This window comes from Miniopterus natalensis, chromosome 3 (assembly GCF_054644295.1).
Source record: "Miniopterus natalensis isolate mMinNat1 chromosome 3, mMinNat1.hap1, whole genome shotgun sequence".
NCBI lineage: Eukaryota > Metazoa > Chordata > Mammalia > Chiroptera > Miniopteridae > Miniopterus > Miniopterus natalensis.
The window spans coordinates 42,796,902-42,823,101 of record NC_142083.1 but is presented as its reverse complement, the minus strand read 5'-3'; the positions used below and the strand labels follow the sequence as shown (position 1 = coordinate 42,823,101).

Below are 26,200 nucleotides of genomic sequence, written 5' to 3'. Positions count from 1 at the left end.
AAAAAAAAAAAAAAATAGAATGAGAGACCTATACATCAAATATGTAGTGAGCTAGATATGACTTAAAGAAACTATGCCACGTAAAACAAAAAAAAAAGCTATGAACTAAAATTTTTGAAGAGAAACTTTGCCAAATTTAAAATAGTACAATTGTAGCTAAAAGGATTTGCTTAAAAGAGACTGAACACACAAAGGACCCATTCTCATAGCCCCAGGTGTAACCATGTATTTTCTCTTCGACGATAATTTTCACCTCCTTGGAAGGCTGGTGAGACATTCTGCGTAAGGAACTAAGTGAAAAGCCATTTTATTGTTTAGAAACTGTGAATGTTTGAAATCGAAAGAGTACAGGTTTTCTTGTGAGCTTTTGATTCCATTTTATTAGGAAAGAAATGGTGTCATTTTAAATGGGTCACTAATGTAAAACAAGCAGAGCCTCCAAATGAAGAGAAGTTGAACCCTGCTACACAAGAGCAGGATTGTGATACAATGCAACTCTAATTAGAATCAGATTAATCAATCAACTAAGTTTCCAGGACTGCAACAACTACCTTCCTGTGCTTGTCCATGTCCTCTGCCCTCTTCTCTGTGCTTGTGCTCCTGCCGTGGGTCCGTCTGACCCCATCTTCTCTCATCTGCTTTGAAACAGTATCCCAGCAGCCCTCACCTCTGCTGCTTCCAGGCACCTCCCTTTCCTTGTCTACTCCACCGCGATGCAATCACGGTGTTACTTCTCTCACCTGAGAAAAAGCCACCCCTCGGGATTCCAGTCCCCACTGCGGGGAGGCCCTGGACCCTCCTGTGCGTCACAGTGACCCCCTCCAGGTGCTGCTCCGCTGCTGCCCCTCCTCCGACCCCCCCCCCCCCCCCCCCCCGCGGTGCCTCAAGAGCCTCAGGGACGTTCCCACTGCTAAACCCTTCAGGCCCCAAGCTTTATCTTCCCTGTGCAATCTGCAGCACCCAACTCAGCCGGCTTTCAGAAAGCGCATGCGACCAAATGAACAAACTCATAAGACAGAGAGCAGGGTGGTGGCCACCAGGGGGCGGTGAAGAAGGTAAAGGGGCGGCAGAAGGAGGCCAGGCTTCAGGTGGCAGACACACAAAGCCGTGCACAGATGGTGCCCTACGGAGCCGCACGCTGAGACCTATCTGATGTTCTTAACCAAAGTGACCCAACACATTTAATTAAATTTAACATAATGTAAGTCAGATCATGTCGGTTGATTGTTTAAAACCCTACAAAAGTTTCCAGCATAACTCAAAGTGCAAGTTGAAATCACTGCTCTAAGGCCCACACGCGACGGGCCTCTCTGCTGTCCCCTCCTGAGTCTCCCTGCCGCCACCTCTGCACTTCCCGCACCCTGCCCCAGCTCTGCGGCTGGGCCTCCGCACCTGACCCCTTCCCCCCGCACGCTCCCCACGGGCAAACGCCCCGCCTGCTGACTGAGCCTCTGCCGCTGCCCGGCCAGAACCACAGCCCTCATCCTACTCTCGCCCTGACATTTTCTGTTGTCTCTCCCTGATTTAATTTTCTCTTTAGCACTTAACATATTTTACATTAAATGTATTTATTCTGTTATTGTTTGACTAGAAGTTAAACTCCACAAAAGCAGAACTTTTATATTTTCTTCTCTACCACGTGGAAAAGTTTCTGGAACATAACAGACACTCAAAATATATTTGCTAAATAAATGAATCCAATAATAATTTTGAGAATGTTGGTCTATGTCATAACCATGTAAGTATTAAATGAGCTCAGGGGCTTCTGCCTATAGAAAAATCTATAAAACTCTAGTAAAATAATCCATAGGTTTAAAACCTGCTTGCTGGGCACCTGACCTGAGGGACTGAGAAAGGCTCGAGTACTTTAAAGTGCCATTTCTCCTCCCTTCTTGCCGACCCCATCTCACCCCATTAGAATCCCTTTTCTAACAGTGAGAGGAGGTCTCAACCTCAGGATAATCTAAAAATTCTCAGCCACCCTGCCTCATTACCCTACCCATAGCTCTAGCTAGACTCGATCTCAAATGTTAAAGGCAGCCAGCTTTGAGCTGGAGATATTTAGCACCAAGGCATAGCTTGCTTATCGATTATGCTTCTTTGTTTAACAAGGAATAGTATACTTTGGTTCATGTGTATGTGTTCATCCTTGCTTGTTTTGTTAAAAATGAAGGTTTTAGGCTAAAAACCCTAAAGAGTTTTCTGTAGAGAATTTTTTTTTTCATAGCATTTTCCATTATGGATTATTATCATTAGAGTAATAAGCCGAAGTGAAAGATTCAGAAAAAGAAATCAATATATTTACTTTACCTGGGGCTAATGTTGAAGGATCAGGCAGGTTTTTATCTTCCTCATCAGTACTTTCATCATATATTGCATCTCTGTCAGCAGTCATTTCAGAACATGTTGCAGTTTCCCTAGAAAAAGAGAAAGTTAGAACTAAATTATTGGCTCACCCCTGGCAAGGTATCAAATTCACTAGTAAGTAATTAAAGAAAATATCCCTGGGAAAACATTATAATTTAACAAACATATATTGAAATATATATGTTTAAGATGAAAGTACTTCAAAGACTATATGTTAACTCTCTGAAGAACAAGTTTATCTTTTAGCTAACCCAAATGTGTTGAGTGCTCACTATCAATTCTTAAATCAGTTTCTTACCGCTTATTATCCGTCTATCAAAATACTATTCTTCTCTGGGTCGCAGTGTTCAACAGTTTAATCTCAAAGCAGTTCTGCCTTTCATTTGGTCTGAAAATTCTGAGTCTGGTACTTTTATTCGTTCTAGTACTATGGAGATATCCAAGTAAGGCACAGAGTTTCAAGGACTTACCTAAAGTCGTGTAGTAACAGATATCAGTGCCAGCCTAGCACTTGAACTAGGACCATCTGACATCAGATGTTACATTCTTTATATTATGCCACTAGTAAACCTATGTTTTTTCTCGGATTCAGGTCAACAGACCCAAACCTGTATCTGCAAATGCCTAAAATAATTATAAATATTCAAGCTATACCAGCATTAGTCACCTATGATTCTGCCTTAAAAATCAAGTACATATTTACTCTCAAAACCACTTGATTCTCATATTAACCATTACTTAGTCATCAAGATTATAAATGTGTGTACCACTCTCTAGTTGTGAGGATGAAACTTTTTAGTTACTATATTTCTTAGTGATGTCTAAGAATTAAACAAATAATAGTTAGATAAACCTCATGCCAGTTTCGGATTTAAGTGTAGGTGTGACAGCTGGACAGACATGGAGAGATCATGTTGGGAAATCTCCACCCCACTGTATCCAACAGCAGGAGCATCCAACCCCCACTAGTAAATGATCTGATATTACTAAAAAGATGGCACCTAACCTGCACTGAGTTTGGGAAGAATTTCCACTTAAATTTATGCATCTGCCATCTAAAACCAGAAGGGTCAAAATACCTTTCACGCTCGATGTTCTTTTCTAGTTCTTGAACTTCACTTAACAATTTATGTAAGTTTCTGATCTTGGCTTTCTTCTCATTCAGAACCAGGATAAACCGTTTATAAAGATCAGTCTCCACAGCTTCCTTAGCACTCACACATTTTTCAAACCTAAAATGTAAATAAACAAATAAACAAACCATGTTCTTTTTCTTGACATTAATAGTATACAACCTAAAAGTGAAAATTATTTCAAGAAAACTTTTCAAGGAAAATACATTTAAAAATTGCTTTTGCATGCTTCCATTGATTTAATTTAAATTCTATATACACAGCTAAGCAAATAATCAGAACTAATGGTTTATTAATGTTAATAACTTATGTACTGAGATATGGATCAAAATTGAAAACTGAAGCCAAAAAACTCTTAAAAAATCTAAATGCCTAAATGCAATAATTCACTCACATCTCCAGTTTATTTCCAAATGAATATTTTGTGGGAGAAATTTCAAACAAGAATAACTAAGGCTATGTTTCCCACACTTTTATTGTCCAAAATATTACAAATGTCCCTTTTTCTCCCCAGCGACTCCTTCCACCCCACCCCGCCCCTACCCCAGTCCCTCCCCACCACTGTCGGTGTCCTTCAGTTATGCATATCTACATACAAATTCTTTGGTAAATATTACTATAATAGCAACAGTGGCCTTGTTCTGTAATTACGTGATTTACCTAATCTATTTTCCTTAAATAGGTTATGAACCTCTCCAGGCCATTTGTAGCTTATAACCCAGCACCACACTCTCTCTCTCTCTCTCTCTCTCTCTCTCTCTCTCTCTCTCTCTCTCTCTCTCTCTCTCACACACACACACACACACACACACACACACACACAATGAATGAAAGTATACAACTTGAAAGTTCCAAGGAGAGGTTAATGAAACAGCAAATGTGAAACACTGTATGTCTTTAATTTTAGGTATGTAAGACAAAACATAAAATTCTCTATAATTTCTAATTCTTTCTACAATATTCAAATGAACTAACAAGAGAATGTACTAATTTTGATCTCCCAGATACACTATATAAAGTAAAGAAAGCAAAGTAGCAGAGGTTACATGTACTTGATATGTGCATATACACACACCATAAATAAACGTCTATTTAAAGATTCAAATATAAATTATTTCCTGTAAAATACGCTTTTAAAGCTCGTCTAACTCTGCCTAGTTTTCTCTTTACCACATTGTTCATTCGAGCTCCTGTTGTTCTCTGCAGGTATCCCAGCATTTTCACTATATAGATTTTTATATATCTATTATATCTATTTATATATTTATAATATAGTTTATAGATTTTTAATATATAAAATATTTTTCAGTGAAATAATTAGAAACAAAATGTCAAAATTTGATACCTTTGATACATATGACATTATGTTTTCAACAACGTATCTATCTAGAGATGCAAAGAATTAGGGCCTTTTATGGAATGAACAGAAACATATGGCAATATATTTTCTGGGAACAGTTACAGCACTTTTAGCATAGTCATGAGCTGTGAACTCATAAAGGCAGAGTGCCTGTGTGTTTTATTGGCTGCTTTATCCTTAGTACCTAGCACAGAGTTTTGCATTCAACAGATACTGAGTAGCTACTATGAGATAAATGAATCAAGTTGGTAAGTTACCATGGACACCTTATAAAGAAATGGAGAACCAGTGATTCTGAATTTTATATTTTTTCACACTTTTAGCAGCTATTAACCACTGTAACAGTAATATTTTTCATTTACTTTAGCTTCTAAAAAATTGTGGTTAATATTAATATAACAGTACTCCTTTCATCAAGAAAAGCTCTCTAAGAAACAAGTAAACCAAAAGGTGTTAGGGGAAAGAGCCAAAGTTGAAGAGCTGCCAACATTGATGGCCCATTTTAAGCAGGGACAGGTCACTGCATCTGTACTTCAGATGTAAAGTGTTAAGTAAATATTATTTCTCATTTTCTTGTACTATTTTCTAATGTAACACAATAACGAAATTTTAAAGATAAATAGAACATACATACCATTAAAATACCTGAGTATATAATAATGAAATAGAACTATGCAAAGTAAAAACCAGTTATAAAAATGCACACTAAAAATCTTGTATAATTATATAAAATTTTAGAAATGGTAACCAATTAGTACTTTATCTGATTTAAATACATATTTAATTTCCATGTAAAACACTTCAATAATTCCTGATTGAAAGAGTATGTGCACTTATTAACATAAATTAAAAATGAAAAAAGATATAAAAATGAAATATCATATAATTTGTCTAAAATATTGATAATCTTATTAGTGTCATGATTACATTGTCAAAGGCAAAAACACTGCAGTAGTAAGAGAGCAAACTCAATAGAATGAGTGGCATCCTGTGAGTTAAACTTGCTTGGTTTTAGCCCTGACAGGGTGGCTCAGGTGACTGAAGCATTGTCCCCTGAACCAAAGGGTTGAGGTATCGATTCTGGTCAGCGCATATACGTAGGCTGTGGGTTCCGTCCTGGTTGGGGCACATATGGGAGGGAACCATCCATGTTTCTCTCTTATATCAATGTTTGTCTCTCTCTCTCTCTCTCTCTCTCACAAACACACAAATCAACAAACATATCCTAAGGCGAGGATAAAAGTAAAGAAATAAATAAGTACACTTGCTTGGCTTTAGCAAAACCTTAAGATTTTGTTACAACCAAATTTCTGATCATCAAACTGGATAACACTTCCTAGACAAAGCTGGGGAGTGGGAGTTAGTTGGGACAGAGGATTACTATGTACAATTTCAGGAAATAAATTTACTCTTAATTAACAAATTCAGAGGATACTATCCTTTGAGTCAGTTACTAAAAGGTAATGACCATCCCCACCCCCACGTTTAATGCCAACCCTCCCTTATGGCACTATGTTAAGATGTGTTCCATATCACTTGTCTCACGCCAACCCTCCACCTCAAGAATTAAACAGGCATTATTAGTAACTGGGACCATTCAGTGGAGAGACATGGGATTCAATGCTAAGTTCAGTGATACTAAAGGGAAACTCATATACAACTTGATCAGACCACAATCCTCCAAGGATCACCTCCACGACAGAGCTCAAACCTGATGAAACCATAACTAACTTCAAACAGGAAAGGCCTAAATGATGCTTCACCCTTCCATGGGTGACTAGGACAACAGAACAGTATGTTAAATTTAATTAGTAACTTAGGAGTGAGATATTTAAAAAATTAAAAGAATCAAAATTAAACATGAAAAATACTGCAGATCCAAAATAAAATATTTCTGGGAGTGAAAACAAAGAATCAAATAACAAGTTTAAAAACAACAAAAATAAGAGCAGAAACAAAATAAAACAACAGATTAAATAATAGCCCCAAATAAAACAATAGATACATAAATGTGAATATGTGGTACTTAGAAACAGTACAGTAATCTTTATATTTATAATCAGCTCTGGCAAAATTTATATCCAGGTCAGGGCTGTAGAGCAAAGGAAAATGTAAGCAGAGTTCAGAGGACAAAGGATGCTGCCAAAGGAAGCAGCGGCAGAGACAGAAGAAGCCGCGAGCGCTGAAGAGCAGGGCCCGCATCTGCTCCGCATCCTTTCCCGGGACGGAGGAGAGGAGCCACGCCACGGAGGGCTTCGGCTAGCAACAGGCGAGAAGGGCCTCCTGGCTGTGACTGCGGGTAAACACTGTCACGGGCTGCCAAGGAGAGCTGCAGCCACCTCTTGAGGTCTGTCTCTTGATGTAATGTGATCCCAGCTTGAAGGCAGAGGGATGGAATGGAAGAACGTCCAAGGTCCCTTCTATTCCAATGACTCAATGAGCCAACCCATTTCAATCTCTGAAAACTGCCTCAAATTATAGGTTTAATAACTAAAATCAGAAGAAAGCTGGAGTTTCTAATTTGATGTATGAATGCAAACAAAAGACCTATTTAGTAACACGGAACATGAGAGTTATTTAAAATAAACAGGAAAAAAACAGTGAAATAAATATAGCTAATAATCTAAGGATTTGCATACAATATTTCTAATGTTTTTTCTATGTAAACTATACAAAATTAAATTAATCAAATAATGTCCCTTGTTCAAAATGGAACTAAGACCAAAGTTATTAAAAATAAAAAACAACAACAGTAAATAAATATATTAAGTCTACACATTAAAGCTCACTCTTTTTAATCATACTGTAAGCCCTCAATTCTTAGTCAAACGTTTTTTATTCTCCACAGCCATCCCAAATGGAAATAGCTTTAGAGTTGGCTCTGATTATAATAATATGCTTATTTAAATACCAAAATATGTGCAAAAAATACCCTGAAACATAAAGTAAAATTTACTCCACGATTCCAGATGTAGACTATTAAATTTTCATTTTTTTCCTTCTAGTCTCTATCTAAAGATAATATTTTGCCAAAATATAGGATATTATTCATATTTTTTGTAATTCAAATTTTCCTCTTAACATATCATAACCATTTTTCATGATATAAGCCCATGTGTACACAATTGCTTTTTGCTTATATAATATCCTATTGTGTACTAAATATATTTAAGACCAATCTACCATAGCTGAGAGACGAATTCTCTGCACCTATGTTATATCCCTCCCTCTTTCACTCCCCCAGGCATATAGTCTGGAGCAATGAAGGGGAAGAACTGACTGGATTATGGAAGGAAACTGGTAAGACAAATCTGAGGCTGCTCAGAAAACTGAACTATGGCAGACCTAACATGACGCCCCCAACTAATGATTCTCCACTTTCCATGTCCTCAGTGACCTAACTCAGCATATTCATGTCCTACTTCTAATCTCTCTAAAGGTTCTGATCAGTACTACATACCTCATGAAAGGTGGAGCTGCAAATCTTTGGCTCATTTTCTAGTATTCTAAGGCTGTTGAGCGGGAACTCTAAAGAAGTACTGCTTGGCCATGGCCAGGATATAGTTAAAGCTCCTAAAAATAACCCCTTTCTGCCTGGCTGGCATGGCTGAGCAGTTGAGCAAGGACATATGATCTAGGAGATGGAGGTTTGATTCCCGGTCAGGGCACATGCCCAGGGTTTCGGGCTTGACCCCTGCAAGGGGCTTTCAGGAGGCAGCCGATCAATGACTCTCTCATCATTGATGTTTCTATCTCTTTCCTCTCCCTTCCTCTCTCTGAAATCAATAAAGATATAATACACATACACACACCCTTTCTCCTTTGAGGGGAAAAATGGGAAATACAGGGCGGGGTCAAAGTTGGTTTACAGTTGTTTGGAAAATAATACAATAATTAATAAATAATAATACAAGAATAAACACTGTGTTTTGTGTACTCACAACTGTAAACCTACTGTTGTGACACCCTGTAGATAAGCTATTAATCTAACATCTGGTCTATAATCAAGAACCTAGAATTCTCTAGAGTGAACTGTCTTTCCTCTCAGTTTGGAGGGTCACCCCAATAGCACACATCTTCAGCCTCTGAAGAAGATGTCTGATCCAGTATTTACAAAATAAGAATAGCTGGAGAATAATAAGGCAGGTGATAAGATACATGGTTGTGCTTTTGATCAAACGGAAAACTTCTTGCCACAGTAACATAAAGGGACTTTCTGCACAGCTCAGAAATAGCAAATGGAGCACCCGTGGGCCACATGTGATAGGTACTCCTCACACGTTACAGCTCAGGGAACATTTTCGCATCTTTGTTCCCTGCTGCTTTCCATCCCATGGCCGTGGTGCTGAATACTGATGAGATAATACCTCTTTCAACCTCTGGCAGACATTTTAAAGCAATTTGTTCAAGTACCAAGTACCTAGTCTGCATTTCTGTGGGCAATTTGTGGATCAAACGTCCTATCATCCTGAGGGTATCTTGAGTTTTAAATATAATGGCTTATCACAAACACAGTACATCTCCTTTAATTTGATTTATTTCATATACAAGTAGGCCCCAAAACATTTATTCTAACAGAGATATTTGATATCGATTCAAACATGAATAAAATAGAAGTTAAAAAGAAAAATTAACTTATTTTTCTGTATGGTTCCTAGTATTTATACATTGATTTGGTTACATTATTTTTATAAGAATGGAGACAAAAGTTAATTCAGAACTAAGAGAATTACTTTTTTAATAACTGAGAGCCAAATATAACCAGGTATTAGCAAGTTAATTTTGTATACCTTGCATTAATAAAAATGATTAAATAAATACAAATAATTTATTTTAGTCAACCTCATTTTTACATACATATCCTGATGATGCCCTTCACTTATTCTTCATGTTCTCTCCTATATAAACTTACGAATGTCCATAAAAACAGTCTCAGTGACTGCCCTAAAAAAAAACCCTAAATAGAATCAATGTTCTTATGTTTTAGAGCTACTACCAGTTTGAATAAAAATTTTAAAGAATCTATTGTACACACTGGATGTAATAATAATAATTATCATTATTATATACATTCCACATAATTCTTTCAGATGTTGCAAGACATACATGTACAAACATATGCACATTATGCTATATATGTCTCTACAGAGATATGATGTTCACAACATACATTTTATTTTTCTCAAACATCTTTTACATAGCAGAGTAACACATGCTAAACCCAGGGCCAGCCTAGATTATCACATGGCTAAGAAAATTCATAATTAAGAAGATGTGACTTTCCTCTTCATCTTTTAAAAAATAAGTGGTAAAATCTGGAAAATAAAAGGCTTTCCGATGTCTTTTCCAGTAGTCACAATTACTTCATCTTTTAAAAATGCTGGTAGTGTGAATTTTCAATCAATCAGGAAAAATAAGCCTCTATTAGGAGCCAAAGCACATGTCATGTGAAATAGCAGCACTCACATAAAGATTCCAATAAGGAATGACCTCCTTACGCTTCATGCTCTTTTTATTCACAATTAACCCTGTAATCTGAGCAAAAGTAACCCTTATAAATATCCACTTCCTAAATTTTGATTAATATTAACTGATTCTGATTCTCATTGCCCAATTACTCCTTATCATTTATAAGTTTGCTGGTGCAACCAAATACCAATGACCTAAAAGTGTTAATGTATTGCTATAATGTACAATAGTAGCCAATAATTTGTTTCAATTATTATAAGTAAAGGTATAATTAATGATAAATTGATTTTAAATATAAGCTAGTCTATGTTACAAATTTACAAATCATTAACTTAGCACCGCAATGATCTAACAAGAGCTAGTGATTTTATAGTATATTATGCACCCACCGTCCTTGAATGTCATTCCAGTCTCTCAGAAGCCTTTCATTTTCTTTCTGCAGGTGCTCATTTTTGGTTTGATTTTCTGCAATGGTGTCCAGGCAGTCACAAATGAGTTTTCTAATGACCTCAGCTGGGCTTGCAACTTTCTCTAAGTTGAAGGAACCAAGTCTGAACTAGGATGAAAGGAAAACACAGTTAGCTTTGGGGGAACATCAAAATTGGGCAGCCCAGTTTTAAATGCACATAATTTCTTCTGAGAGGAAAAACGTTTGATTCAAAATCCAGTACATTTACCAGATATAGAGTGAACAAAAAAAACTGGGCAACTTACTACTTTCTTACCAAAGTTTATCATATAAATCTAAGGATAATTTTTGTAAGTCACTCTGCCACCTCCTAGCAGAAGAGAAAACAACATAAACACCATATAAGCATATTATCAGATTTGCTACAACCTTATTTAGATCACTCTGCTCAGAGTAAGAAAAGAGATTATACATGAGGATTTTTAATGCTAGTTTCTCTTAACACTGATGGTAAAATGGAATAATTGACATAAGCTATTTCTGAAGAAAGGGCAAAAGTTTTGGTAATAGCTAAAGGCAGTGTAGGATTTTAGGGAACTGATAAACCTGGGGAAACCACACAGTACCAAAAACCAATAAGTTATTATTATAAATTATAAACAATAACGTCAATTGTCAAGCTTGAGTACATTTCCATAAAGGTAAGACATAAAAAAATTTTAATTCCTCTTCTAGTGGGCCCTTTAAAATAAAATAGTATAATACAGTTTTAGCTACAGTTATGGAATTCTGAAGGGAACACAGGTTCTCCTCATTTGGTAAATAAAGATACTGAAATGGTAATTAATAATAATGACAATTATCCTTACTATTAAAATTATAATTATTGTAAGAACCAGTGAGATTTTAAAAATAAATATTATTATATAGCTGCCATGTCTTGCAGTGGAAGGACAACTCAAGCATAGCACAAATATAAATGCATCTAATCATCACCAAAATGGAACTAATACACATTTTATAGATGTACACTGAGGTTCAGAGTAGCTTTCTAGTAGACTGAAGGAATCGAGTGAAGACCCTGCTCTGCTATGCTGTTAGGCTGTGTCCTCCCATGAGAAGGTATCCGAACTAAACGACTACGAAGAGGAAGCATGAGGTTCAGAACCTACACATGATTCTGCAGGGAGACTCTGATGGCTTCTAGTGGCACAGCTGAGTAAAACTGAGGGGTTTTCAGGGTATTTTCAGCCTCCTAGATCAGTCATTTCTACTGCGGCATTTATCTAACAAGAACATTTTCCAAATGTCTTGCTTTAAAAAGAATACTTCTAAGAGTGTGTTATATACAGACTCAAAAATATTTAACAATGGTTGACAATTCTTAGACAAATCCTTATTAGTCAATTTACAAATAAAACTAAAAGTCACTAAAGTAAAAATCCAATGTTTGCAATCTGAAAAACATTTCAGTTAATTTCTATAATTTAGAGTCATTTTTATGTTTTTCCCCACAGAATAACTTTTCTGGATAAGTCGTGTTTACTAATTTACTTTAAATTTTCGGGAAGAAAACGTGTCTTACTTAATATTACAGAAATCCTGCCAAAGGCTTAAATACTGATGACTCCTACGTGTTGAGAAACATTTACTTATACTAGCTTAAAATCTAAAGGAAAACAAAGGAAATTTATATTCTTCAGTATTATTATAGGCACATTTTAGAGGACTGACTATTAGTTATCTAGCCAGAAAAAGAAATCGTGTGTGTGTGTGTGTGTGTGTGTGTGTGTGTGTGTGTGTGTGTTGAAATCTTAGCAGGTCATAATATGTGTTTAATCCTTTAATTTGTCTTATCTTACCTCTTCCTGTTTCTTAACAAAAGAAGGGGACGCAGATTAAAAAAAAAAAATCCTTTATTTCAATGAGTACACTCAGTTGTGTTAGGCTTATATATGCAGCGGAAATTAAACAATTAAACAATTTGTTTATCAAAAAAGACTTGGAAAAACTGTTAGAATTGTTATTTATTCAGTTAAAATTATTTCAGGCAATCTGTCACATCTGATTTATTTATTTATCTTAAACTTATAATTAAATGACCAAAAGCCCTTGCAGTTTTCTCATATAATAAAATAAGAGTCTGCTTAACAAACATGTAAGTTTAAATAAGAAAATTTTATCTATGTAAGGAATGTATAAGTTTGAAGTAAATTTGAGCATTTACCTTTTGAAGCTTCTCTTAATGTAAACAAATACACACACAAAAAATAAAGATCATCTATAGAGTATTACTTTTCAAGTCAATATGAATAGAAGAAAAATTAAGTTTGTTTTCTTTTTAGACAAGGTAACACTATCAGTAAAATGTAAACCCACAAAGTGATTCTGTATTCTTGCACTATCATAATTGTCAGGCAGCTTTTACTAAGATGGACATTTTTAGAAAGAGTTTCATCACTTGAAAATTTCAACAATGACAAATGAATAATTAATTTGTGCCACATTTTAATCCTGAATAAAGTAACTGGTAAAATATAAATACACAGGTAAACACAAGTCCAGTCCCCACCCTTCTATCTTAGATGGCAAAGGAAGAAGGAACCAATTCTAAGTCACTCATAACAATCAACTTCTTTCAAAACATCATTCAAATGTATATATTCAAAATTCCAAAAGAGATTCATACATCTTTTCTTGGCTATTTAGTACAGAATAAGCTGAAAATGTCATTTCTTCTTAATAGTAAGCAACTATTTTTGGTTTCTATTTTTTAATTATATTCCCTAGTTTTTTCCTTTAACCGGTGTGAACATCTATTATTCCAAACAATAAAAACAAGCAAAAAGTACATAGAAACTCAATCCAAGAAGAGGGTTTTACTTGAAATATTCAGATGATCCTTTAGAGAACTCCTGTTCAGTATGACAGACTGACGGCCCTGGACCATCCTGCCCGTCCACACGCGGTCCAGAGCCACGGCAGGAAGACCCTTCCTCTGTCGCTGCTGCTGTCCCCGCCAGGCCACATCCCCTGAGACGCGAGGCGCCACGCGCCCCCTGCGCTGGGCATCGATGGGGACTTCGCATCGGGGCAAAACCATCTCTGCGCTCTGCCTCGGCATTCGGCCACCCTCACCCTGCCACTCAAACGAAAAGTGGCTGCTTCGGAAAGCATTGTTTTAAAACCAGCAAACTCACACAAAAGCTATATTGTATAGTTGTGTCCATTTTAAAATCTTTTACTTTAGTTTTCTGTTTGATATGTAAGGCTATTAGCATGACTGTTCTTTATTTACTGGTTCTGTCATTTCAAAATAATCTACAATGTAAAATCAGGACTTCAAATGGTACACTAGAGCCAGAAACCACAAATTAAAGACATTTTGAAAGCATATTTCTTCTTTAGAAGCCTGGGCAAAAACATATTTCTTTTCATAGCCAGTTTTCAAGATCTTATGAAGAATTCAGTGTACACAGACCTGTACTGAGCTCTTCATTCAGTCTATAATCTAAGATCCTAAACTGTATCTTTATTTTTCTATGCAAAAAGTTGAGAACAATTAGCTTTTTTAATGTTGATAATCATAATAGATTGTACTAGTTGGCTCTAACTCATAATCATTTTAGCTAGTAAAACAAATAACAGCATTTTTTATCTGATCTGCATTAAAAATTCTCAATGTCAAAAACTTTCCATTTTCTTTAGCCAGGGCTTTGTTTATTCTAGATATCTATCTGTCAATTCTTTAAGTCTAACATTAAAAGCCACACCCCCTAACTCATCGCTTCAAAGCCCAGGTCAAGTTCTCTTTAACTATTTCAGCCTACATTCCTAATACTTCATGGTTTGTCTCACACAATTGTTCACTAAGTTTCACCCTCCTTATATTTTTCTCTGGTTGTTTCAAAAAATGCAGTATTTTCCTTTAAATTTCTAGCACTTTAAGATCAGAGGCTATATCTTATATTCCTTCCATAGTCTCTACAGTATGTTGCAAAGTTCTAAACATATATAAAAAGCTCAATAAAGACTTGAATTTTTTATTGAAATGATCCTTATTAATAAGGGAATATAATTATAAATGGAGTGGGTAAAGAAAAGAATTGGGACAATGATGCTCTGAATACAAACTAAGACATTTTAAGTAGTTTAAAGATATAAGACAGTTTTATTTTATGGAATAGTATAATTTATACAAAAAGGACATGGTTAAAAATTGCACAAAAGCACTTGATATTGTACTAATACACAAGGTTTAATAGAACCTAAACAGATTTGCTTTTAAAGAATGTATAAATATAAAAAATATATACTCAGTTTTCAGGTTCTTTGGAGCAGGCAAACAGATAAAAGAGAATATAGAGTATTGGTAAAGTACATAAAATAAACACTATGAATAACTATTAACCAAGAGACTAAAATTACTGTTTTCATTGAAATAATGTCATTAATGCATGAAATACCAAGTGTTTTGTGGTAACTATGTAAATAAATCCTGTTACATAAACTAGCACCTTGCTGTTAGCAAATATTAAAACCAGAAACTTAGTTTCAGTGAAGTCCAAAAAAAAATCAACTGTTTTGGCATTTTATAGCTTCACTTCTGCAAACTTTCTTATGAAGCAATCTCAAATGAGAACTCTTAACCATTGCCAAAAATGTCCAAATGGTATAGCAGTTATTGTATTTTGACAATGTAGTAATCCCAGATCACTTGATGGGGTGCTAAGGGATGAATCCCTAAAACTAAAGCGAGCGAGTAGTGGTAGAGAGGGTAGCATTTTGAAAATACAGAATACACCGTGATACTCAAGTTATATAAAAAGCTGTATTCACGGAGAAACAATGTCAAATGCAAAATGAATATTTAATAAAATTTGTAGGACTCAAAAGGTCAGATCAAGGATTTATGTTCAACTACCAGCAGTACTTTGGCACTTACTGTCGCTGTTATATTAAAAGAGAAAAAAGTATTTCCCTTAATGAAGCAGTTCAGAAAACTATATAATACAGGCTCTTTAAAAATTATCAAAATTATATAAATCAGTCTTTGGCTATAAACTAAAGAAGGCCATGATGCCTGATGTCCCTGTCATTTACAGAGCTCTTTTTCAGAAAGATTTATTTAATTTTTTACCTGGGTAAGTAGACTTCTACAAGTACATGACAAGCTTTTAGAAGTTCATGCTTTAGATAAACTCAAACTTGCCACCCGAGTATTGATAACTGGATCACTGCAAAACCCAAAGGAAATTACAGAAGGATCGTGTATGGGCAGGGATGGCTGACTGCTTTAGAAATGACTCGACCTAAACTCTTCCCAAAGCCATTCCATATATTAAGTGACTGCAGTAGTCACATTCTATATCCCCTTAGAATTACCAAGGAAGTGTTAATTTTAAGCAAACAAATACAAGACGATTCCCACACGGTTAGGCTGCTTTCCTAAAGTGGACAGAGCTAATACTCCAGTTCACTGCACATAATCTTATAATAGACCCAGGCATTATTGGAAGGCCAAAATAGGTTATTTTCCATTCTGTCTTTACCTTCCCCTTGACCAAAATTCTCTCATTTATATGGATATTCCTAATACGCCTCAATCTTCAAAGGTCATCTGTATATATTTCCCCTCAATGATCTTAAGAAATATGACCAACCGGACTATACAATATAGAAAGATTTTTCTGGAGTTGAATATCTATTGGAATAGCTACCTCAAAAGAAATGTCTATTTATTTATTTATGTTAAACTGAGATTTTTATTTTCAACAACTCTATCTTGGCAACTGTGTTTAATGAGCATCATTCAAAGTCTACTTCAAATTTTAAGGTTGTCCAATTTAACAATTAAATTGGTTTTAATAGCCACTTCCTACACCTAAATGGCATATCAAAGACTGACAATCAGATCAGAATTTATTTTTTCTTAATACACTTTTCTCTTTCTATGTATATGTTCCTTTTAGCTGAAGCTAAAAAATATAAAGAAAAATAGAATGTATTTCAAAATGCCCTAAAATTTGAAATTCTTTTTTATAATTTGTCCACATTCTTGGTATTTAAATTCTAGAACCAGATGTACATGAGATAAATATTATAGTCTAGATAAGGTTCCTTTACCAACAAGCTGTGACCCTAATTTTTGAACTTCAAAAATTTGGAATAATGCTATTGTCCAACCTATTTACATGGGAGGCATTCCAAAAGGAAAAACTACTATATAACTTCAAAGAATTTTTCAGCCTTAAAATTTCAATTCGATAACCATTTTTAAGAAAAATTTCACCAAATACTAATATATACATAAAAGTTACAAGGAGAAAAAAAGCAATGCCCATCCCTGCAAAGAGATTTATAAAGTACTCATTACACAGTGTGAGAAGTGTTATAAAAAAGTGCTCATTAATATCATATTCAATATTTTTCACAAGTACATCAATCTCAGAATAGATAAGCACATTTTCAGGATAATAGTAGCAGCATGAACTATTAATTAAGATATCAATATACAGGACCGTAATCAGACTCTCCATATCAAGACTGGCTATAGCTAGTGTGATGCTTAATGTTATGTGTCTACTTTACTGGGTCACTGGATGCCAGCTAGCTGGATACACATTATTCTGAGTGTGTCTGTGAGGGTGCTTCTAGAAGAGAGAGCATTTAAATTGGTGGACTGAGTAAAACAGATTCCCTTCCTAATGTAGGTGGACATCATCCAGTCAGTTGAGGGCCAGAATAGAGCAAAAGGCAGAGGAAAGTTGAATCCATTCTCTGCCTGACAAGTTGAGCTGAATGAGACACAGGTATTTTCCTGCCCTCAGAACTCCTAGTTCTTAGGTCTTCTGGCCTGGGCTGAAATTCTACACCATCAGCTCTCCAGCTATCAGGCTTTCCTTAGTCTCCAGATTCCAAACGTAAATAGTGAGACTATTTACACAGTGAGACTTCTCTCTCAGCCAACATAACTGTGTCAGCCAATACCTTATTTTATATACATATAAATAATGCATTGACTCTGTTTCTCTGAAAAACTCTAATATAGGTAGCATATCAGCTTTACAGAGAGTCTATGGTTATATCCCAAAGATAACCAATTTCCTAAGTTCTCCCACTGTGCCTTAGGCATCCATCCTCTGGCCAATTCAATAAAAAAAGAAAGAAAAAATGTGAAGAGGATACGAACTACTTTTATTCAAGTTTTGTTTTCATGAGTGTGGACTGAACATTATAAATAACAAAATAAATAACTACTGCAACAATGTCTAAAAATAAAACCAGAGTATTGCAAACAATGACTGCTGTTGGAACATATGCACAAAATGATCTCTTGTAGACAACTCTCGCCATCGCTATGAACAACCACTGAATAAGGGAAGAGTCCAGAATGTTTTGAATATGTGAGATCAACACAAAAACAGGATCAGAAAGAGTTGTTCACAATTTAACTGAGAGAGAAAAAGAGCAATGATGCAAATTTTTCCATTGTTATTGTCTCATTTTGTGAGTAGCCCAGAGGAACCACCCTGTCGTGGATTAAATATGATTTTTTTCTCATTGCCCAAAATAATCTGTGATTCTTTTTAACATGAGTAGCCACTTCTAATTTCATGCAAAAATACGTGTGTGGAAAAATGAGAAAAAAAATTTTTTTAAATGTTCAATATGACATTTCTGGAAAACAGGACTAACATAGATACAGGAAAGGCCACCCTCAAAGCCTAACAGACAATTTAAGCATGTACAGCACCATAAACCATAAACTTCCTCCTTCTAGATGTACAGTTGTTCAACAGTCCTATTCAGACTTTCACATCTTAATCTAATTGTAAAAAATGTGTAGTGAAAATTTCATCCATAATCTGTATTTAATCCTGAATAACAAAGCCCATCATTCCCCAAAACACCTTAAAAAACAGTTTAACATGCTCTTTAATGATTAGCAATGGTTAGAAAACCTATTTTAAAACTTATAAATAGTTACTGATTGGTGAATGTCAACAAACAGAAAACCTTCCAATATGTCAAAGGACGGACCAGAGGCAACTGGAAGCCCTGTTTTCTCTGTGTTCTCCCGAAGACTGAACATGAACACTGTCAGTGGGGCCCCAGTTCCCAAACTCCAGTGAGAGAATGAAGAGATCAAGGCCATGATAATGCTGAAGGGTTTCTCCCAGCACCACCACCCCCACAGTACTACAGTGGATTATTCTTTGTATATCAAAAATATACTGCCTTTTGAGCATTTATATGGACACATAAAATCAGTATGTCAGTGTGAAAGTACAATCAGCACCATTCGAATCAGTTTCACTAGGTTCCTACTAAGTGTTAGAAATGATGTTGGGAGCTGAGAAGGAAAGCATAATCAAAGCATACTTCCTGTCCTTACGGAAATCTGGTAGGACAAGCTAAAATGTAATCATCCAACTAAAATGCAACATGGTTTGAAAAGAATGGACAGGATGAAGTTCAGAAAAAATACGAATGCCACGCTACGACATTCAGCCTCTATTCTCTAGGTCAGGGCTTGCAATACCAACTATCTTCAAAGGCAAGGCGGGTAAAGTAAATGAAAAAAGTTGATGGACTGACAAATTACAGAGTGCATTTCCCATCCACAGGGGCCATCGCTAGGTAGCAGCAGTGGAGTGTTGTCTTGTAAAAATGTTGGCCAGATTACTCAGATTTCTAATTTTTCAAGAGAGGTCAGAAATCTAGATTTTTAGATACAGATAAGCTCCTGATTTTAATTGTTGGAAACTCGTTCAAATTTTTTTCTACATGCAAGGGTCAAACTTAGCATGTCTATTGGACATATTTGGTCCTCTGCTAAATACAACTAGGTGAACTTAAATGATTTTTTTAAGCAGAATAATGTGATTAAATTTGTATTTTAGGAATGTCTCTTTAGTGGTAGATGAGAGTAGGTGGAAAGACCAGAGACAGGAAGATCAGATGTTTGGAGAAGTTCCTGCAAAAAAGATAGTGAACTTAAACCTTTGCCATAGAAAAGTGCAGACAGATCCACTTGCGTGAAAAGAATTGAGAACTAGATGCACATAAATGGAAGGGAAGGAGCACTGAGTAGACACCGGGAACATAAAAATGGAAGCGTAAAGCTGAGTGAGAGTGTGCAGGTCTACTAAAGGGGGGAAAGACTAGGGTGGACGAATTCAAACTTAGAACAGAATAGATTCTTCCTTGAATAAAACTAGAGGAGGAAAAGAATACAGACGCATATGAAGATGTAGAACAGAAAATGAATGCACAGCTAAGATAGGCCAGTGAGTGTCTTAGTGGTGGGCAGCAGTCTCAGGTGGCCCCTCTGGCGTACGTGCCTATGTAATCGTCTTCCTTTGTGTTTGGATAAAAATTTGTTAATTTAATGAAATGCTCACTCATGATTAGGTAAGGTTACACGGCACAGCAGACTTTACAAAGGGAAGATTATTCTGGCTGGGCCTAGTCAAACCAAGTGAGCCCTAAAATGGGCCTTCGTGAAGAACAGATTCAGTTTGAAGGAAATTCTCTGTTGCTGGATTTGAAAATGGAGGGTGCCCCACAATGTCCTCTTGGCGCTGAGAACCCCAGGCTGACGGCCAGCGAGGAAGGAATGGGCCAACAAACAGGTGCGCCGGACGAAGGCTCAGCCCCAGGCGAGGGCGCAGCCCTGGGGACTCCCCATTTCAGCCTGGAAGATCCTGAGCAGAGAACCCACGTGGACCTGGCTGGACTTCTGACCTAAGAAACTGTGAGAAAATGGCTGATTCTTGAAGCTGCTAGGTTTGTAAAAATTTGCTGTGCAACAACAGGAAACTAATGCACTGAGTAATTAGGAAATAAAGTTTTTTTAAATTAAACAACAGGGATTACTTCAAGATAAAGGTGGTGGGACTGCCATATGAGAGTCAAGTTGAATTTACTTTCTTAGCAATTTGGTCTCATCAAGTTGTCCTACGCACAAAATGATTCACTAGAAAGAGAAATAACTTCCTGTTATATAAAATTTTAAGTTATATGCCAAAGGAGTTGGACAGGTTTTCAGACTGCATGTCCACGAAAAGACTATAGAAGAAAGCAGATGGATACAGCAAATTCACAAGATACAAAGTCACTATTTCATTGGTAGCTAACAAACATGAAAAATGCTCTCAGGTAATTCCTGAGAATTTAACACCTTCAGAAGGTTCTAGCCATCATAATTGCTATACACAATTATATCTTCAACTTTCCCATTCAGTAGAAAAATGACTTTAAAACTAAACTCTAAAAAAAATGACGTTTGTATGGCAAAAAAATTAACATATATGTCATATAATTGTTTCAGAAAGCATTTCAATAATTATCATAGAAATAAAAGTTATGAAAGAATAATAGTAATACAGTCTCGTTGGCATTTCATCACTCAGACTTTGGAAATCATTCTGTTTACCGTCTGGTTTCCACAGTAATAAACACACAGCCTGTTTATTTTAAATATTCCATCCTGAAATAAGAAGGATTTTTTTCCCTCAAATTCATACTGCACACTAACCAAGATCCCAAGCCAAAAAGAACACAGGAGACCAAACTTGTAAAAGACAAGTAAGATTCAATATGAACACGATCCAATCGTTAGATTTAGAGAGGAAAAATGTCAAACCCCAGCTGTTCTAACTTAATAAAAGGATACCCAGATTGGCCTGGTCCTTGTCTCGAGGGAGACAAGCAGCCCATGACATAATGTGTCTCCTTTGCTCATTTTTGTCAGTAAGCACAGCACTTGCTTTGTGTTTCATCGTTCCCTTGTCAACTTGCAACTCTCCTTAAAGAGTGCAACAAAACTTTCTCTTTAGATCAAAAGTAAAAGTCTATTCCCATTCAAGGAATATAAAATCAATCTCTGAGAAAACAACTTAAAATTTAGAACTGTCCTCAGATGAACAGTTTCAAGAAGGTATTCTCAGATGTCCAATCAGCATATATGCTAAAACAGAACAAAAGTGCTTCCCTTTAAACTTAGTCAAAGAAAATATAAAATGACCTATACTTTAAAAAGAAGTGAACTATGAAAAAAATGACGATTTTCCAAGAATTTAGAAGATAAAATCTGAAATATATTCATTTAAAAATGGAAGAATAAAATGGAGATTAAGAATGGGGGAAATATTAAAAACAATTTACATTTTGCAAATTTCAACTCTAACTTAAGACAAGCTGACACATCAAATAATCCCCTTTCATCACCTCCCCCCTTGGACTCATCCCTCCTGGCACTCTGGCCAGCCCCTGCTCCAAGATGGCCTGGCACTAAGTCCACTGTATTACAGTCATCCTGGATCTCCCTTCAGCAGCATCCTGAGGATTCTCTTCACTGTACACCCTGTTTCTTAGACGGATCCCATGGTGTGAGCTGAAAGCTTGGCTCATCGATCTTTAACACTGCTAAATATGCATTTAAAACTGCACTAATTCTTTCACTTCAATTTCTGATATACAGAGTGTTCTGGTTGCTCTTAAATTTTAAGTGTTTAAAATTCTTTAAATTTTATTTAAAAGATTATTTAAAGTATTTAAATAATCTTTAAATTTCTTCTTTGGCCCATGAATTTTCTAAAATATGTGCTTTATATTTGTGGGAGAGATAATCTTTGTATAATTAAGTTACTACAGAAAACTTGAAATGTATGTTAATTCTCTGGTTGAGGAGTCCTTTGGGGCCTAGTATCTAGTTAAATATTATCATGATTTGTATGCTTGGGGGGGAAAAGTACATTCTCTTAATTGTTAAAGGGATTCATCTATCTATCATCCATCCATCCATACACCCATCTATTCACCCATCCACCTATCCAAGTAATTCTGTTAAAATATACTGTTCAAATCTACTCTTGCTGTTTTCTCATCTGCTTAATATACTGGTTTTTGAGAGAGGTGTTTTAAAAACTTTCAATATGATTTTGGATATTTTAATTTCAAATTGTAATTGAGTCAACTGTTGCTTTCTGTATTTTGAGGTATGTTGTCAGGTGAATACAGGTTCTCAGAATTATTATATCTTCCTAGTCATTTGGTCTTCCCTATTCCAAGAATCACTCATTGCCTTAAAGTGTACATTCTGTATGATAATAAAAGTCCCACAGAAGTTATATTTTGATTCATATTTGTCTGGTGTATTTTTATCTGTTTCCAAACTTTATGATCCTTATGTTTTAGATGTCTTTCTTATAAACAGCATAAGTTGGACTTTGGATTTTATAGAACCTAGAATCTGTCTTTTAATAGGAGAGTTTATGTTCACATGATTAATTTACTAACTTATTTCTACCATCTTATTGTTTCCTATTTTCTATGTGTATGTCCTTGGCTCCATTTTACTATGTTTAATATTCATTTAAAATCTGCTTAATCACTTAAAATATTTATTTTATATTACTTTGTATTTTTTAATATTATGTAATGTTTTGTGATAATAATCTTTTTTATTTTGGGTGCTGACTATATCATAGATAATTCATGTGGCTGGAATTTTTAATTTGAACTTATTTTCAGAGAGGGTATTCTTTTCACAAGAGTCACATCTGCATGGGCTTTGCATTAGCTTCTAAATAGCACAGAATTTGCTTTTGCCAGAGTTCAAAAATTATTTTTAAAGTATGTCTTTATTGATTTCAGAGAGAGAAAGGGAGAGAAAGACAGAAACATTAATGATGAGAGAGTCATTGGTTGGCTGCCTCCTGCATGTCCCCACTGGGTAACGAACCCGAAACCCAGGCATGTGCCCTGACCAAGAATCAAACCTCGATCTCCTGGATCCTAGGTTGATGCTCAACCGCTGAGCCACACCGGTTGGGCCAGAAATTATTTATGACAATCGTTTGGCTTGAAATTCCTGTGCTATGGGGGCAGAAAAATTCTGACTCGATTCAAAAATGTGCACAGGAGGCTCCCTCCCCTTCCTGACCTGCACTGAATCCCTAGCTTCCTTTCATCACATAGGCAGTAAATGCAAACCCATAGAACTTGTACACAAGGAAAATGACCTCGCTGGCCAATGAAGTATAACTCTGGCTTCAAGTTAATCTTTTCATTTCTGTCCCCTGGAGGTTCTGCAACCAACCTCCACCCCCTTTTCTTCTCTCAGCATTTCTATATACCTGGAATGGGAAAGAGTATCATATATCACAGGTTAACCCAAACATCCATGCGCCTTTCTAACCACTCATATTACTTTCATGAGTATCATTCGGTATTTACTAAGTAATCGGCTCAGCACAAGTATGAATGACAAGACAGTCACGTCATCTGCCCACTTGGAGTTTATAAAAGGCCTGAGGATTATTCATCAATGTCCTCAGCAATTTCAACATGCACTATTACCACTATTTCAGTTTTCTATCCAGGACATAAAATCCTCCAATTCCATAGTATCTTTTTCATAATAATTTTGAATTAAATCTAATATAAATCAATTATATCCAGTGATTACCCTAATTACAGAGATGTTTATCACCTCAAGAAATAAGGAACTTTCAGAAACAATATCTCCTTACAAAAACTAATTTTATTCTAAGAGGTTATACTTATTTAGATAGATTACTTCATTATACCCAAGATCAGAAAAATTTCACATTTGTTTTCATCTTGAATTGAAAAATGATAACTAATTCTTCATGTTTGTTCAAAGTTATAAAACTCTGGGATGCTATTTTATAATAGGATCATCTTAAATCCTTACCTAATCAGATAATAGTTTCTTTAACATTTCACATTGGAGTCTTTGGAGAAAAAAGGCACATTTTAATTATTTATAATTAAATAAAATACACACCAAATGAAACACAATCATAACTTACATGTCATCCAAAAAGCAATTTTATATTCTTAACAAGTTTCATATTGTCAGCTATAATTACAAGAATTTACTCTTAATAATTTCTTAGTCTTTTACAAAATGAAATAAATATGATTCATAGATGCATTCCTATTTAACCTGAAAGAAAATATGAGATACTGAAAGATTTTAACAGGAGATACTTTAATACAATGTTACATGCCCAAAACTAAAATTTTTTAAATTTCCTATTCTTAATCTTAGTAATGTCTACAGAATGATTTTTTACTTTTGAAAATAATAATTTATTGGAAATATTATTCTGTAAAACTTAACAAAAATAACTTAACAAAACTTAACAAAACTTAACAAAAATATTGTTCTCTGAAGAACAATTTAAGTACATGAAATTCAACTTAAATATGTGCTAATACAAAAAAATTAATTATTATAGATTCTATTTCAAATTTCATGGAATTTAATACAAAGTTGAAGATTTTTTCCTATTTAGCAAATTCTTATGCACATAGCAGAGGTCCTTAGGGTGAGAAAATTCTTAATAGACCAAATTTCTTTTGAAGAATCAGGGAATTTACAAAATTATCCTTTAAATTAACAACCAATAGTGCTTTGTTTGTGTGTTTGTCCTTGTTTTTATTTCATTTTGTTTAAGAAAAATAATGCCCTCTATTATAGAAAAGATTCCACACAAAAGACCTTTGACCTGCTGGCTAGATTTTCTAAGACCATAATAATTCTGTACATTTACAAAAACATAAACCTTTCTACTAGCTACTAGCATTTTCAAGCCACATTTCTCTCAGGAAACATGTTTCTGATGTGTTTTGTTTCAAGTTAAGAGCACTTACAATATTCACTAAAGTTTTCCTTTTGATTTGATTACCATTTCTCCAAAAAGACACAATGTTTTGAACATGTCAAATGTTACTGTAATGACAAGTATAGAGCAAAACCTCACATTATATATGAATAAATAAGCAACTCTCCTACTTAAAAATCTGTGGTGCAAAATTAAAATTCAAAGCTTTAGAAAATTACAGATCTTTTCATGTCATAGACCCTTAGGAGTTGCTCAGGATTTGGATATTACAGGCATAAATAGCAAAAGTCTACTGATATAATCTATGGTTTATATTTTTACATTTGGTCTTTTCTCTGAATTAATCTATGCTTTATTTTATTTTGTGGTGCTTTGCTAACAGGTATACAAATATAGAAATGTGTTTATTCAGATAGTTTCATTAGTAAAGTTTGATTACCAAATTTGGCAATGGTGATGAGTAAAAAAATATTAATCAACATTAACGAATCAGTTTGTATAACTATAGATCAATCTAAAGAGCACCCTTATTTGGGACTTCCTAACCTATTTATGCAGAATTATCTTTCTCTTTCAGACTAATAAACAACTGTGAAACACAACTGCTTGAATATAAGCTACTGTAAAGAGGACTGACACCAGAACTGAGGGACTCCAACATAGCAGCAGGGACTACTGCAAACAGCCACAGATGTCCACCACATGACAGCTAACACGATGACCATGAGGGAAGTGATGAAAGTCCTCTGACCCCACTATATTTGTCCTAATGTATGAGTAGCCATCTGTTCTGTTTCTA

General features: G+C 35.3%; 1 protein-coding gene across 1 annotated transcript in view; it reads right to left on the bottom strand.

Moving 5' to 3' along the window:
- The window catches only part of XRCC4 (X-ray repair cross complementing 4), a 182,413-nt gene that overhangs the window by 100,443 nt on the left and 55,770 nt on the right, over window positions 1-26,200 (bottom strand). Inside the window, exons 4-6 of the mRNA XM_016210335.2 lie at window positions 10,719-10,885; window positions 3,447-3,599; window positions 2,311-2,417 (exon numbers count right to left, since the gene is read on the bottom strand). Coding sequence (XP_016065821.2) covers window positions 2,311-2,417; window positions 3,447-3,599; window positions 10,719-10,885 — 427 coding nt within the window. The remainder of the gene's footprint in view (window positions 1-2,310; window positions 2,418-3,446; window positions 3,600-10,718; window positions 10,886-26,200) is intronic.